This window comes from Camelus ferus, unplaced genomic scaffold (genome assembly GCF_009834535.1).
Source record: "Camelus ferus isolate YT-003-E unplaced genomic scaffold, BCGSAC_Cfer_1.0 contig1495, whole genome shotgun sequence".
Classification (NCBI taxonomy): domain Eukaryota; kingdom Metazoa; phylum Chordata; class Mammalia; order Artiodactyla; family Camelidae; genus Camelus; species Camelus ferus.
The window spans coordinates 47,483-60,100 of record NW_022587773.1 but is presented as its reverse complement, the minus strand read 5'-3'; the positions used below and the strand labels follow the sequence as shown (position 1 = coordinate 60,100).

Genomic DNA, 12,618 nt, shown 5'->3' with positions numbered 1-12,618 from the left:
GAGGCAGGCCAGGCAGGCTTGGAGAGTCACAGCTCCCAGGGCAGAACCCGCTTTTGTAAGAACCCCGGGGGCAGGCAGATTTAACAGGTCCCTGAGGCCAGCTGGAGGCTCAGCGAGGGGAAACCTGAGTGTGACAACTCCAGGGGGCCAGTCAGAGGGGCCCCATGCTCTTTTTCATGCATTTTACCTCCAGGACCGTGCCCTGTTCTCAGAGTGAAAATCATAGGAAAACTCCTCATGCTTCCTGCCAGGAAAGGAAATAATAGCTCTATTGAAATACACCCAGAACATTCTCTTCCATTGTGGGGGTTTGTGTTTAGTTTGGTTTTGTTTTGTTTAATGAGAAAATATTTTACCAGAGCCTAACCTACCTGGGGGAAGGGAAATACCTTCTGTGTCACCCAAATTGGGGTGGGGGAAAGAGACACACTTGTGGAGGTCACAGCTCAGGGCACAGGCTCAATGAGAACTAATCACAGGAGTATAGATGCCCTGCTCTGTTCCGCTACCCCAACACCTTACCTCCATGTCAGTAGGGCCTCTGTGTAATAACAGGAATAAAATTAAAAGAAGTTAATGTCTCAGGAGTGTCTAGGGAAAACCCAAAGACAGCGGGCGGATGAAAACAAGGACACACAGGCAGCTTTAGCCTCTCACACCAATGGCTGTAGCAAACTACACACAGCCCATCCCAGTAGATAAACAGAAAACCTCACAGAAAAAACTATTTATTTTGGTTCTCTTACCCAGTGCATTCCATGGTGCATCCTCACCTAGAATTGAGTGGAAGCAAGTCCATTTCAGAAGGGACATAACTGAAGAGGAATGGCTTTCCAGACTCTGAAGGGCAGAGAAACACCAGCCTGGGTTAGAGAAAGGTGAGGGGTGGGGTAGGGGGTGGGCTGCCTTCCCCAAATAAGGAACCTTCCTGAGGCCAGCACAGTGGGAGGGAGGGCCATGGGGTGGAAGCAGATAGACTTCTTCCTGAGAACTGATGGGATGCCTCAAAGGGACCATTCAGGTGCCCATTCAGGTGTCTTGACGGTGGGAGCCAGTTGGTCTGCCTCAGAGCCCAGGACTGAGGTGGGTGCATAGCAGGCAGGTCTTACTTAGCCGGATCCATTTCACTTCTCCGAAGCCCTGTGTAAAACATGAAGCGTGAACGGCCTGGTGAGCACAGCTCTGCCCTCAAGACCGGTTTCTACTCCTCTCTTCCCAGAGAACAGCATCTCTGAGCCCGTCCTGGGTGACCTCACAGAGATCACTCTAGTGGCCCAGGCTAGTGACCGGGAACATGTACCTTCCTGCAGCCAACCCCAGACGTCCACTGATGCATCATATACTGGCAAATATGTGAGTTCATGTGCATTGGTCTAACAGCAGAGACTCTGCCACAGGCCCAAGAGGTGGTGTGTGGGACATACAGGGGTGCAGGACTGTAAGCAGTGCAAAGGTGTAAGTGGTGGCAGGGGTGCAGGGGCTGTGGAGGGTGAAGGCAGTTCAGGGGTTGTGGGGGTGCAGGCAGTGCAGGGAGTGTCAGGGGTGCAGAGGTACAGGGAGTGTAGGGGTGCAGGGAGGTGCTCAGGCAAGTGCACATCCTCGCAGTCAGCCTGACCACGGGAGGCTAGTGCAATGGTTTGGGGCGGCGGAAGCGGAGGCGGCGGCGGGTGGGAGGCTGCCCGGGCAAGCCGGTCGATTTCTTCTCTTCCCTGCAGCCTGGCCTGGGGGTGCCTTGGCCGCCGGAGATTCGCCAGATGTTGGACTCCAAGTAAGCTTGCTCCTGGGAGGTGGGGCGGTTAGGTCAGCAGGCGGCGGCAGCGGTAGGGGGGCGGAGCGGGGCTGCCCCTGGCGAACTGGTGGAATAGCTGCCTTCTCCCGGCTGCCGGGCCTGGGAGCAGCCTCTGCTGCCCCAGGTCGCCGGACACACCTGTCCCACTCAGCTTGCTGAGTGGGGAGTGGAGGCGGTGCCGTTAATGTGCGGGGACCACGGGGGTAGGGGGGCTGCCGCGGGGGAGCCGGTCAATTCTCTCCGCACTCCCCCGCGGCGGAGCCTGGGGGCGGCCTCCGCTGCCCTAGAGGCGGGACGCCGGTCTCCAGGTGAGCTTGGTCCTGGGAGGTGGGAGCAGCGGCGCCAGGGGGAGGGGGTCCTTTCCAGGGAGCTGCTCCATTTCTTCTCTCCCCCGCGGCCTGGCCTGTGGGCGACCTCTGCCGCCGGAGATTTCCCTGAGGTCCGACTCCAGGTAAGCTTGCTCCTGGGAGATGGGTGCGGTGCGGTCAGGGAGCTGGTAAGGTGGTGGCTGCGGGGATAGGGTGGCTGCCCCGGGGTAGCTTGTGTATTAGCTCCATGTCTGCACCGCATGGCCTGCAAACGGCCTCTGCTGCCCCAGGTCCCGGGACACCCCTGTCCCACTTAGCTAACTGGGGGCGGGAGGCAGGGTAGTCAGGGTGCAGGGGTGGCGGGGTTCGGGGGCCTGCAGCTGGGAAGCTGGCCCATTTGCTCCCATCTTCCCCGCGGCTTGTCCTGGGGGCGGTCTCTGTTGCCCTGGGTTACGGGACACGTGTATCCTAGTCGGCCTGACCCCGGGAGGCTGGCGTGGTACGTTGGGGGTGGTGGCAGCAGCGGTGGGTTTTCCCATGAAGCTGGTCCATTTGCTCCCATTTCCCCTCATGGTTTGCTCTGGGGGCGGTCACTGTTGCCCCAAGTTCACCGGACGTCCATCTCCAGGTCAGCCTGCTCCCTAGAGGCGGCCACCGAGAGGTCAGGGGGCAGGAGCGGTGGCTGATGCGGGGGGATGGGGATGCCTTGGGGAGTTGGTGGATTGGCTCCTGTCTCCCTGATGGCCTGGTGTGGGAGTCGTCTCTCCTGCCCTAGATCACCAGACACACCTGTCCCATTCAGCCTGCTGGGAAGGGTCGCCCTGGGCGGTGCCTTTAAGGTGCGAGGGTGGCAAAGGCGGAGGTAGAGGACCTGCAGCGCGGAGCTTGTCAATTTGCTCCCCTCTTCCCCGCGGCCAATCCTGGGGGTGTCCTCTGCTGCCCAAGAAGCTGGATGCCCGTCTCCAGGTCAGCTTGCTCCTGGGAGGCGGACGCGATGAGGTCGAGGGGCAGGGGCAGCCGGCCGTCGCAGCTTCCTAATGGGGCCACTTCTTCTCCTTTCCCCTGACCTGGCCTGGGGACGGCCTCTCCCGCCCAAGATTCGTCTGACACACCACACCAGGTCAGGTTGCTCCTGGGAGGTGGGCGCGGTGAGATCAGGGGGTGGGGAGGAGAGGGGTGCTGCCTATTGTGAGCTGGAGGATAACCTCCCATCTCTCTGGAGGCCTGACATGGGGGCGGCCTCTGCCGCCCCTCGTTCCCAGGTCACACTTCTCAGGGTCATATTGCCCCGGGGGTGCGTTAAGGTGCGGGGGTGGCGGGGTGATGTCGAAGGTATGGAGCCTGCCGCTTGGGAGCTGGTGGTTTAGCTCCCATCTCCCCAGCAGCTTGGCCTGGGGGCAGCCTCTGTTGCCCCAGGTTGCAAAGCACAGTTTCCCTGACAGCTTAGCCACCTGAGGTGGGCAGGATGTGCTGAGGGGGCAGAGGCAGCTGCCAAGGCAGCGACGGAGGGGGCTGTCCCAGGCCAGCTGGTCTATTTGTTCCCATCTCTACCTTTGCTGCCCTAGTTTTCGCAGGACGTCCTTCTCCAGTATTTCCTTCTCCTGGGAGGTGGGCGAAGTGCATGCAGCCCAAGGTCTGGGCTCTCCCCTGGGGAGGGGCAGAACTCTATTGTTCTCATTTGTCTTTATTCTTCAGCGAAGGGGTTACTGGACCCAATTCTTAATTCTGAGAATGTGTAGCCTATGTTAAGGAAGAGCTGCTGGACAGTGTGGTTTCTAGGTGGGTTTTCACATCAGCTGATGCCCAAGGCAGGCAGGAAAGCTATTACTCAGAGCTCCTTAGTGTGGAGTTGGGGGGTGGCCCTGCTGTCCTCACCATACTTTTTAAAAATGTGTCACTCCCCTTTTTTTCCTAGGTGACATTTTAGGTTATTGGGTCACAGATTCCTGGCACAATCATCCCTGTTCTCAAACATCTTTTAAACTTGGATGAAGTGATAAGTAGGGGAAGAAGATGATTTGCTGAAAGGTAAGAATACTTAAATTTGCATTAAAGCTACATTCTGTCAATCTTTCTCAAATGATTTTTCTCGGATTCAAAATCCACGACCTAATGAATGTTGTACTCCTGTGTAAATCATTGATCTTCAGATCACATTTGTTAAATGGTCAATGAGATTTGTTAAGTAGATTATTCCTGAAAGGAAAAGCTCAGGCTTTTGAGAATTCCTTGTCTGATGTCACCCAGGCAGTCACAGTAGAAGACAGAACTGATATAAAAATCCCTCAGCTGCCTGAACTGCAAAGCTTCTGGGATTACTGATCCCTGAAATGCAGGTGACTCTTGATGATATTCTGGGGCTTGGTTTACATGATCAGATTCTTCCAGTCCTGTAAATGGGTTCCGTGGCCCCAGCCCCGGGAGAGCTGGTCATAAGGTCCATATCGTGAGGGGTGGGATGGGAAGGCAAGGTCTAAGAGCTGGAATCACTGAGATTCCACACTCGCTAAACACAGACTCCAGAGCCTAATTGTTGTCAGGTTCTGTTCTGGATTTGAGAGTGTGTTCAGACATGATTCTTGCCCTTCAGGGGTCACTGCCTGGGTGGAAGTAACCTTTACACAAATCTGGGAAGGATGGCAATTAAGTAGATGGGCTGTTATGGTCCTCAGTATGCCCAGGCTCACTCTTCCAGGCACTCTTGGGACTAACGAGAGTCATGTTATTCACTCATTCACTGATTTATTACCCTTGAATTGATCATTTGTCCCATAGTAAGTGAAACAAGGGATCAGGAACATGAATTTTGTCCCCTCTCCCATCACTGATTGTATCTGTCAGTCGGGCGCCCTGTGTATGCATTGTGAAATGGTGGTATTTTTTGCCCAATGGGGCAGCACTGACAGTTCTGAGAATCAGGGGAGTCTCGTGGGTAGGACAGAACCGTGACACACAAGGCAACACGCCACCATGTGAGACAGCATTGTCGATGCTCAGGTGACCCGATGTAGACCGCGGTGCTAAACCTGAGCGTGTTCAGTGATCTTGGCTGCTCTAAAAATACAGACTACAGGTCCCAAACTCTGGAGACGCTGAGGGTCTGCACCTCAGAATTCTGCATTTTAAGAAGCACTTTAACTAATTCTGATGAAGATGATCTGAGTGTCCCAATGAGAAACACTGGTGTGCGATTCAGCAATACTGAGGATTCTCAGGGAACGATGTCTTTTCAGGTTGGTCCAAGGTCCCTCACTTGAGACTTTTGCCTTGGGTTTAATTGTATGTGTTCAGAAGTGATGTCTCTCATTTCCAGTGCTTGTCAGCATGCTCTGTGCAGGGACTTGCACTCAGTAGATGGCAAAAACTATGATTCTTCAGGTCACCGAGCTAGAGTGTGAGTGATCTTTTATTTTGGTTTTCTTTATAGCAATGCAGAGTCTCCCGAGAAGAGATTCAGTCTGAACAGCTTTGTGTCAGACTTTGGAAGACCGCTGGTGCCCAAGGTGTTCTCTGGCAGGGCAATGACGAATCTAGGTCCCTCTTTCACTGCTACATCAATCATGTGGGCCACTTGGACAAGGCCAAATTTGCTATCCCAACCATAGCCCTTGACAGAGATATTCAGCTCCAGGAAGCCATCAGATGCAGCAGGTGGCCAGAGGAGGAGGCGAACGGGCTCATGAAATGTGACATCCCCAACTTCATCAATACGGACCAGAACTCTTCCTTTGGGGAAGATGATCTCCTGATTTTGGAACCACCAATTGTTCTAGAAGATAAGCCAGTTGCTCAGACCTCACACATAGACTTGAATTGAGAAACGTGCTTTGTCAAGTGTCTTTCTGAAGATGTGAAGTTTGTCTTTGTATGGCAGGAATTCCCCTTTCACAAAATTGTATGTGTTTGTGTCTGAGAGAGAGAAATGGAGACAGACAGAAAGACGGAGACAGAAGAGCACCCCCTCAGAAGAGAGCTAGTTAAGGTGAGTTTTGTGCCTTTAAAAACATTTGGGGTTTTGGGGGGAACAAAGTATTTACATTGTCTCATTCTCCTAGTTGGAAACCTTGGCCCCATACTCAGTGTTAGCGGCCTTGAATGGGGATTGGCACGGTGCATTTCATCTGGCGCTGCCACATCCATGCTCTGCCTTTAGCACGTTGCTTTGCCTCTCAGGGCTGCCACCCTTTTAACTGTAAGGAGAGGAGTCTGGAGTAGGTGATCCATCCCAGCTCTGCTGTTTTGCAAATTTCTGATTTCGTATTCGGATGAGGCTGGGATACACCCAGAGCAGTATAAACCAGGCCCTACCTCCTGTCTCTTGCTGGGGCATCCCTTAGGCCTGTGCCTTCTACCCAACCCTTTACTGAGCCCAGCTTTTGTCAGGAGCCCAAGAGCCTACCGAGATGGCAGGGGACGTCTCTCGTGGTCACGGTGGCCATCATTTCTATTGGTTGTGCTGAAACAGCTCTTCTGAGATCCTCCGGCCACCCTTGCTCCAACCTGAGGACAGCCCTACCGTTCCTTTCCTAGGAGGAGGATCAATCCATGGTGCATTTTATGACAATCCTGTCCCCAGGAATGCACGGAAGGTTATCAGCTGAGTGAGGTGAGGTGCCTCTGTTTCTCTGCGTCCCTGTATCTCTGTCTGCTCACAGTGCCCTGCCACCGGCTACTGAGCAAGAAAAGTGCTATTCACCATGATGGGTGTTTTGCAGATGTGTAGGTGATGGTCGTGTAGCTCATGTGTGGGCTTTGAGCTGGGATGGTGAAGAGCTTATAAATACCTCATCAACATTTATTCGAGGTGGCCTGGTGCCACACAGACTTGATTAATGAAGGCATCAAGCCTACACACTGGTTTGGAAACAACTTGGTTTTGATCAGTCACACTGCATGCATGACTCGCTGCTAATCTCTGGGTGGTTTTTTCATTTTAGATTTATTCACCCAGTGTCTTGCTTAAGCTGAAAAATACTTTTATTTCACCAGAATATTCTCTGATTCTTTGTTTTCACTCATCCAGTTTTTTAATTCCTTTAAAAATGTTGTGTTTATAATGCCTCCTTATTTCTATCATCTCTAGGTTCCCAGTGGCCTGAGCCATGCAGCAGACTTTATGTAGGAACTGTACCACCAAAAGAAATCCCCTCGCCATAATATCTTTTGAGGAAAATATTATTCTTTAAGACTCTAACACTAAATCGTAGAAGAAAGCATGGAACATTTCTTGTAGTTAATACATGTTCATGCAAAAAGAAATTTGATATTTTCATTGAAAAATGTTGACTTTAATAACTTTTACTAATGTGAATATTATTATTCATTATTTAATTAACCAAATAATACCACAGTTATTTATTATTAAGATTGAAAACTATTTACACAGTCTCTCAATTAGAAGACTGAAGTGTATTTAAAAGATGGAAAAATACCCATGATGACACCATCTTTTTTATTAACTAAATATCAAGAACTGTGCAGGGTTAAGATTTGACCCCCTGCAAGCTGCCAGGTTAGCATGAGGTAGTCTGTGGATGCTGCCAGAACACAGGACACTCCCCCAGGATCAGAGACAAAGGACTTCCTGCCGGCACAGCAGGCAGCCTGGGGTTCATGTTCATGTTGCTTCCTGAGCTCTTTTCCTATTGCTGTTGTAACTAAGGACCACAGACTCAGTGGCTTAAAGTAACACACATCCATTGTCTCACTGTTCTAGGGTGCAGAAATGCAAAGTCAATGTCAGTGGGCTAAAACCAACGTGTGGCCAAGGCTACGTTCCACACTGAGGCTCTTGGGAGGGATTCATCTTACTACCTTTCCCAGCTTGCAGAGGTGCTCACACTCCTTGGCCCAGGGCCCTGTGTCACTGTGACTTCTGCTGCCACATCACATCTCTGTCTCTGACCAATCTGCCTCTCTCCTCTAAGGACCTCCGTGATGACGTTTGCTTCCCACAGTGATCTGCCATCCCAAGGTCCTTGACAGTCACACCTGCAGAGTCCCTTTTGCCATGCACAGTGACATTCCTAGGTTCTAGGGATCAGACCGTGGACATATTGGGGGCCATTATTCTACCGAGTTCTTCCCTTTGGCCCCACTGGTTCTTGTCCATCCCACATGAAAAATGCATCCACCTCATCCCAACACCCTCCAGAGTCTCATTTACTACACCATCAACTCAAAGTCCAACATGTAGTCTAACTATTATCAGCTCAAAAGCCTAAGTATTTTCATCCTCAACACCTAAGTCAGGCATGATTGAGACCCTGGGTGTGATCTTCTCTGTTCAAAATCCTGCAATGGCTTCTCATTTCACTCAGTGAAGAAGCGAGTGTCCTTATGGTGACCTTACAGCTTTCCTCCCCCTCCCGAAGCTGAGCTCATCTCCGGTTTTCTCCCTGGCTCACTCCGCTCCAGCCACACTGGCCTCCCTGCTGTCCCTTGGGAATATCAGACATGCACCCACAGGCCTGTTGCCCTGGCCGGTCTCTGTCCAACTCATATGCTGAAGTCCTGAACCCCAGGACTACAGAACATGACCCCACTTGGAAATAGGGTTGTTGCAGATGTCATTGGTTAAGAAGAGGTCATTAAGTTGGGCCCTAATCCAGTATGACTTGTGTCCGGATAAATAGGGGCAATGTGGACAGAGAGACACGTGTACATGGGAGATGACGTGATGAGATGTGGAGAGAAGACGGTCGTCTCCAAGCCAAGGAGAGAGGCCTGGACCAGCCTCTCCCTCCCAGCCCTCAGGAGGAGCCTGCCCTGCTGACACCCTGCCTGCAGACTCCCCGCCCCCAGGGCTGTGAGACAGTGAGCCTCTGTGGTTCATGTCACCCAGTGTGCGGTGCTGTGTTAGAGGGAGCTCAGCAACTAGCACCGCGTTCTCAAGGTCCTCAGTGAGCCCAGCTCTGGCCATCTCATTTTAACCTGGAAACTGCCTTCCCCTTGTCTCTGCCCCAGAAACCCCCTCTCCCTGATCATATTATTTCTATCACCTTCTAGAATACCATATATTTCACATGACTGTCAAGACTGTAGTTTATGTTCTGCTCCTCCTCAGTCCTACAGGGACAAGGATCCTTATTTGTTCACTGACGGACCTCAGGTGGCTTGACCTGTACCCGTGGCACAGCAGTCAATACAAATTGGCCGGATGGAAGGAGGGATCGTTCCTTACATTCACAGGTGAGTGAACGAAGATTCCGGGGGACTGAGAGTTTCGCTCAGGCACAGAGCTGGTAAGTGTCAGGCCAAGGTGGGTTTCAGGTACCTATGAACCTGAGGGAGGCTTGAGTGATTCTCTTTCCATTGATTAGTATTTCTCAGGTGTCTCTTTTTCTGGCTCTAACTTTTGACTTCTTTCTGTTATTCTTCTAAGCTTTCAACCAGTTTTAAGTTTTAATTCTGCTTTGTCTCAGGTAAACAAATAAAATCTGTAAATCTTTCAACTCATTATATATTTCATCTAAATACATTGTGATTAGTGATGATGTTTTATTTCTGGCATCTTGTTTTGTGATTTCTATTTGCTTTGCTCTGCTTTTCTCCTGCCTGTTATATACCTTGCAGTCATGGTTAAGAGCATGGCGTCTAGAGACAGCCTATCCGGGCTTGGTTCCCTCCCTTGCTAACCATGTAACCAGTATATGTAATCCCTTTGAGACTCACTTTCTTCATGTACAAAAAGTGGTACTATCCGCCTCAAAGACTGTGAGCATTAAGTGATAAAATAGATGAAGAACTTAGAATAGTGACCGGCCTATTTTGCGTTCTTCATTTTGACTTCTTTATTTTTATTCTCTTTTTAAACAATTACTTTAGAGATTACTGTTGAATTTTAATGAACACCCTAGATATTGAAGATTAAAATGTTACTTAACCCATTCATTGAATTTTATATACCAAATGATATCTGTGTTTTATTTCCATAAGTTCTGTTTGGTTCTTTAAAAAATTGATCTGTTTTCTTTTTCATGATGTCCTGATTGTTCATTATGTTATATAAGATTCATTTTATCTTTTAATGATTCAGTCATACTTCTTTTATGCTCTCTCTTAGATTGTTTCATAATTTTAGGCTCTGGAATATTAATCATCTTGTGTTTTACGGTTAGATCTTTCTTCCCAGTGGCACTGATTTCCTTCTGTTTTTAGTTGTGTGTCTGTGTGTGTGTAGAGTTGTGGGAGCTTCTCTATAGTGAGTACATATTTTTTCCTATGATTGTCCCTTACATCTTGGTTTTTAAAGTTTCCCTAGAGAACAATTTTGTGTTGCTTATCCTAAGGCTCCAGGTGATATGATCAACCTTGAATTATTATATTTTTGGTTTGGGAATTCCGGAATCTTCAGTGGAGTATCAATTTGGATTCCACATTCATATAAAGCAGGGGCGTGGAGATTAGATTTTTTTAAGGGAGACTTTGTTTTTCCCTAGAGAACCGGTTGTTACACCCCTTTCCTGTGTGCACATGTGGAGAACTTTGAGTCTCCCTTTCAGTGAAGAGGCAAGTCTTCCAATACGTCTTATGCAGAGGTTTCTATAAAGGAAGACTCTTCTACATCTGGTATGGACCCTGTTTCCTAAATGGACATTGTATCCCTATTTATGTGCAGATGAAAACCCCTTCCCTCCAGGGTGCGGTGGCATCAGCTCACAAGATTACCATTTTGGCGTTAAGTGTCCTCTTTGTATTGTCACCTGGGAACTTCTCTTTCCATAGTTAGCTCTGTGTTACTTTTGTTGTATTTTATCCGGCATTACTGAAAGTTTTACTTAAAAGGGATCCTAATTAGCTCTGTTTACCTGTTTCCAGAGCTGAAAGCTTCAGTTCTAGAGTATCTGTTTGATTTTTCTTAAAAATACATTCCAGTATATTTCTCTGGTGAAAGTCTTGACCCTGTTATATATTCTCCCATCATTTCCTTATTTTCTTGAATGTGTTAAAAGTATTTTATAGCCTTTATTTTTAACTCTGATGCCTACATCACCTGGGGTTTGCATCCTTTGTCTAATATTTCTTATTCTCATTTTATCCATCATATAGTCTTGACATGTTGCATGTCTAGAAATTCTTTATTACATGGCAGACATTGCAAATGAAAAATCCATATCTTATCTTCCGTAAGAGGTTTTCTACCTTCCCGTTAGGCAGACAGGGTGAGGGACTGATCATCTCACTCCAATCAGGCCCTGAGTTGTGTCAGGACAGAAGTGCCGTTTTTCTTAAGACAGCTTTGAGGTATACTTGGCAAAATAATTTTCACACATTTAAAGTGTACAACTTAATACATTTTGACATAAGTGTATCCCCAAGAAACCATGACCACATTCAAGACAGTGAACATACCCATCACCCACAAAACTCTTCTCCTGCATTTTGTTGTCCCTCCCTCCCTCCCCATCTATTCCCCTGGAAACCATTGATCTGCTTTCTATCACAACATACTGGTTTGCATTTTCAAGATCGTTGTATGAATGGATTCATGCAGTATCTACTCTATGTTGTCTGACTTCTTTCATTCAGTGTAATTATTTTCAGAGTCATCTGTGTTCCTGTATTAATAGCTTATTTTTCTTATAGCAGAGTATTGCTTAGTGCTGAGTTTTTCCTGAATAGTTTATTGTGAGCAGTGTTTGGATAGAACATCCTTTGTTTCTTCATTTACTTCTTGATGGATGCATGGGTTGTTTACAACTTGAGCTATTATAAATAATATTGAAGTGAATATTTAGTTACAAGTCTTTGTATGGACATATGCTTTTATTTTCTAAAGCATCAGATGAGGAATATCTGGCTTATATGGCAGATTGGTGTTTACCATTTTTAAAGAAACTGTTAAACAGTTTTCCAAAATGGTTGTGCTATTGTAAATTCCTCGTGGTGTGTATCAGTTCTGGTTGCTCTATTTCCTTGCCAGCACTTTGTAAGGTCGGTCTTTCTAATCGTATACATTCTAGTAGGTATGTGTACTACTATCTCACTGTGGTTTTTAAAAGCATTTCTCTAATGACTAATGGCATCTTTAATCAGCATCTTTTCATATGCTTATTATCCATCTGGATATCTTTACTGAAGTGTGTTTTCTGGCCTCATTCATTCATTCAGGTGTTTGCATTATTATTGAGTTTTGAAAACTTTTTATTCTGGATCAGACACAAAGAAAGACCTTTACCAGATATATGATTTGCAAATAGCTTCTGTCTATGGCTTGTCTTTTCATTTGCTTTGCAGTGTTTAGAAGAGCTTTGAAGAGTCTTCATTTTTGTAAAGTTCACTCTATCAGTTACTTTTTTTAAAATAGATTATACTTTTGGTGTCATAGCAAAGAAATATTTGCCAAACCCAAGATCATAAAGCTTAAGCCTATGCTTTTTCTCCTAGCTGTTTTATAGTTTTAGATTTCCTATTAAGATCTATGATCCACTTAGAGTTAATTTTTGTATATTTTGTGAGGTGTGGATCAAAGTTCATTTTTTTTTTTTTGCATATCACTATCTAACAATTCCAGCACTA

General features: G+C 47.7%; 1 protein-coding gene and 1 long non-coding RNA gene across 3 annotated transcripts in view; both read left to right on the top strand.

The window, feature by feature from the left end:
- The first annotated feature begins 287 nt into the window (after positions 1-287).
- On the top strand, positions 288-5,733 carry LOC116662474. 2 transcript variants are annotated; one of them, XR_004318435.1, is made up of 6 exons: positions 288-878; positions 1,220-1,353; positions 1,716-3,217; positions 3,793-3,876; positions 4,013-4,125; positions 5,525-5,733. It is a non-coding gene; the product is annotated as an uncharacterized LOC116662474 (long non-coding RNA). The 2 variants fall into 2 exon arrangements; XR_004318434.1 differs by lacking the exon at positions 3,793-3,876.
- A 396-nt stretch (positions 5,734-6,129) lies between these two features.
- LOC116662473 overlaps positions 6,130-12,618 on the top strand; it is a 52,208-nt gene continuing 45,719 nt past the window's right edge. Inside the window, exons 1-2 of the mRNA XM_032476191.1 lie at positions 6,130-6,816; positions 9,209-9,288. Coding sequence (XP_032332082.1) covers positions 6,795-6,816; positions 9,209-9,288 — 102 coding nt within the window. The 5' untranslated portion in view covers positions 6,130-6,794. The remainder of the gene's footprint in view (positions 6,817-9,208; positions 9,289-12,618) is intronic.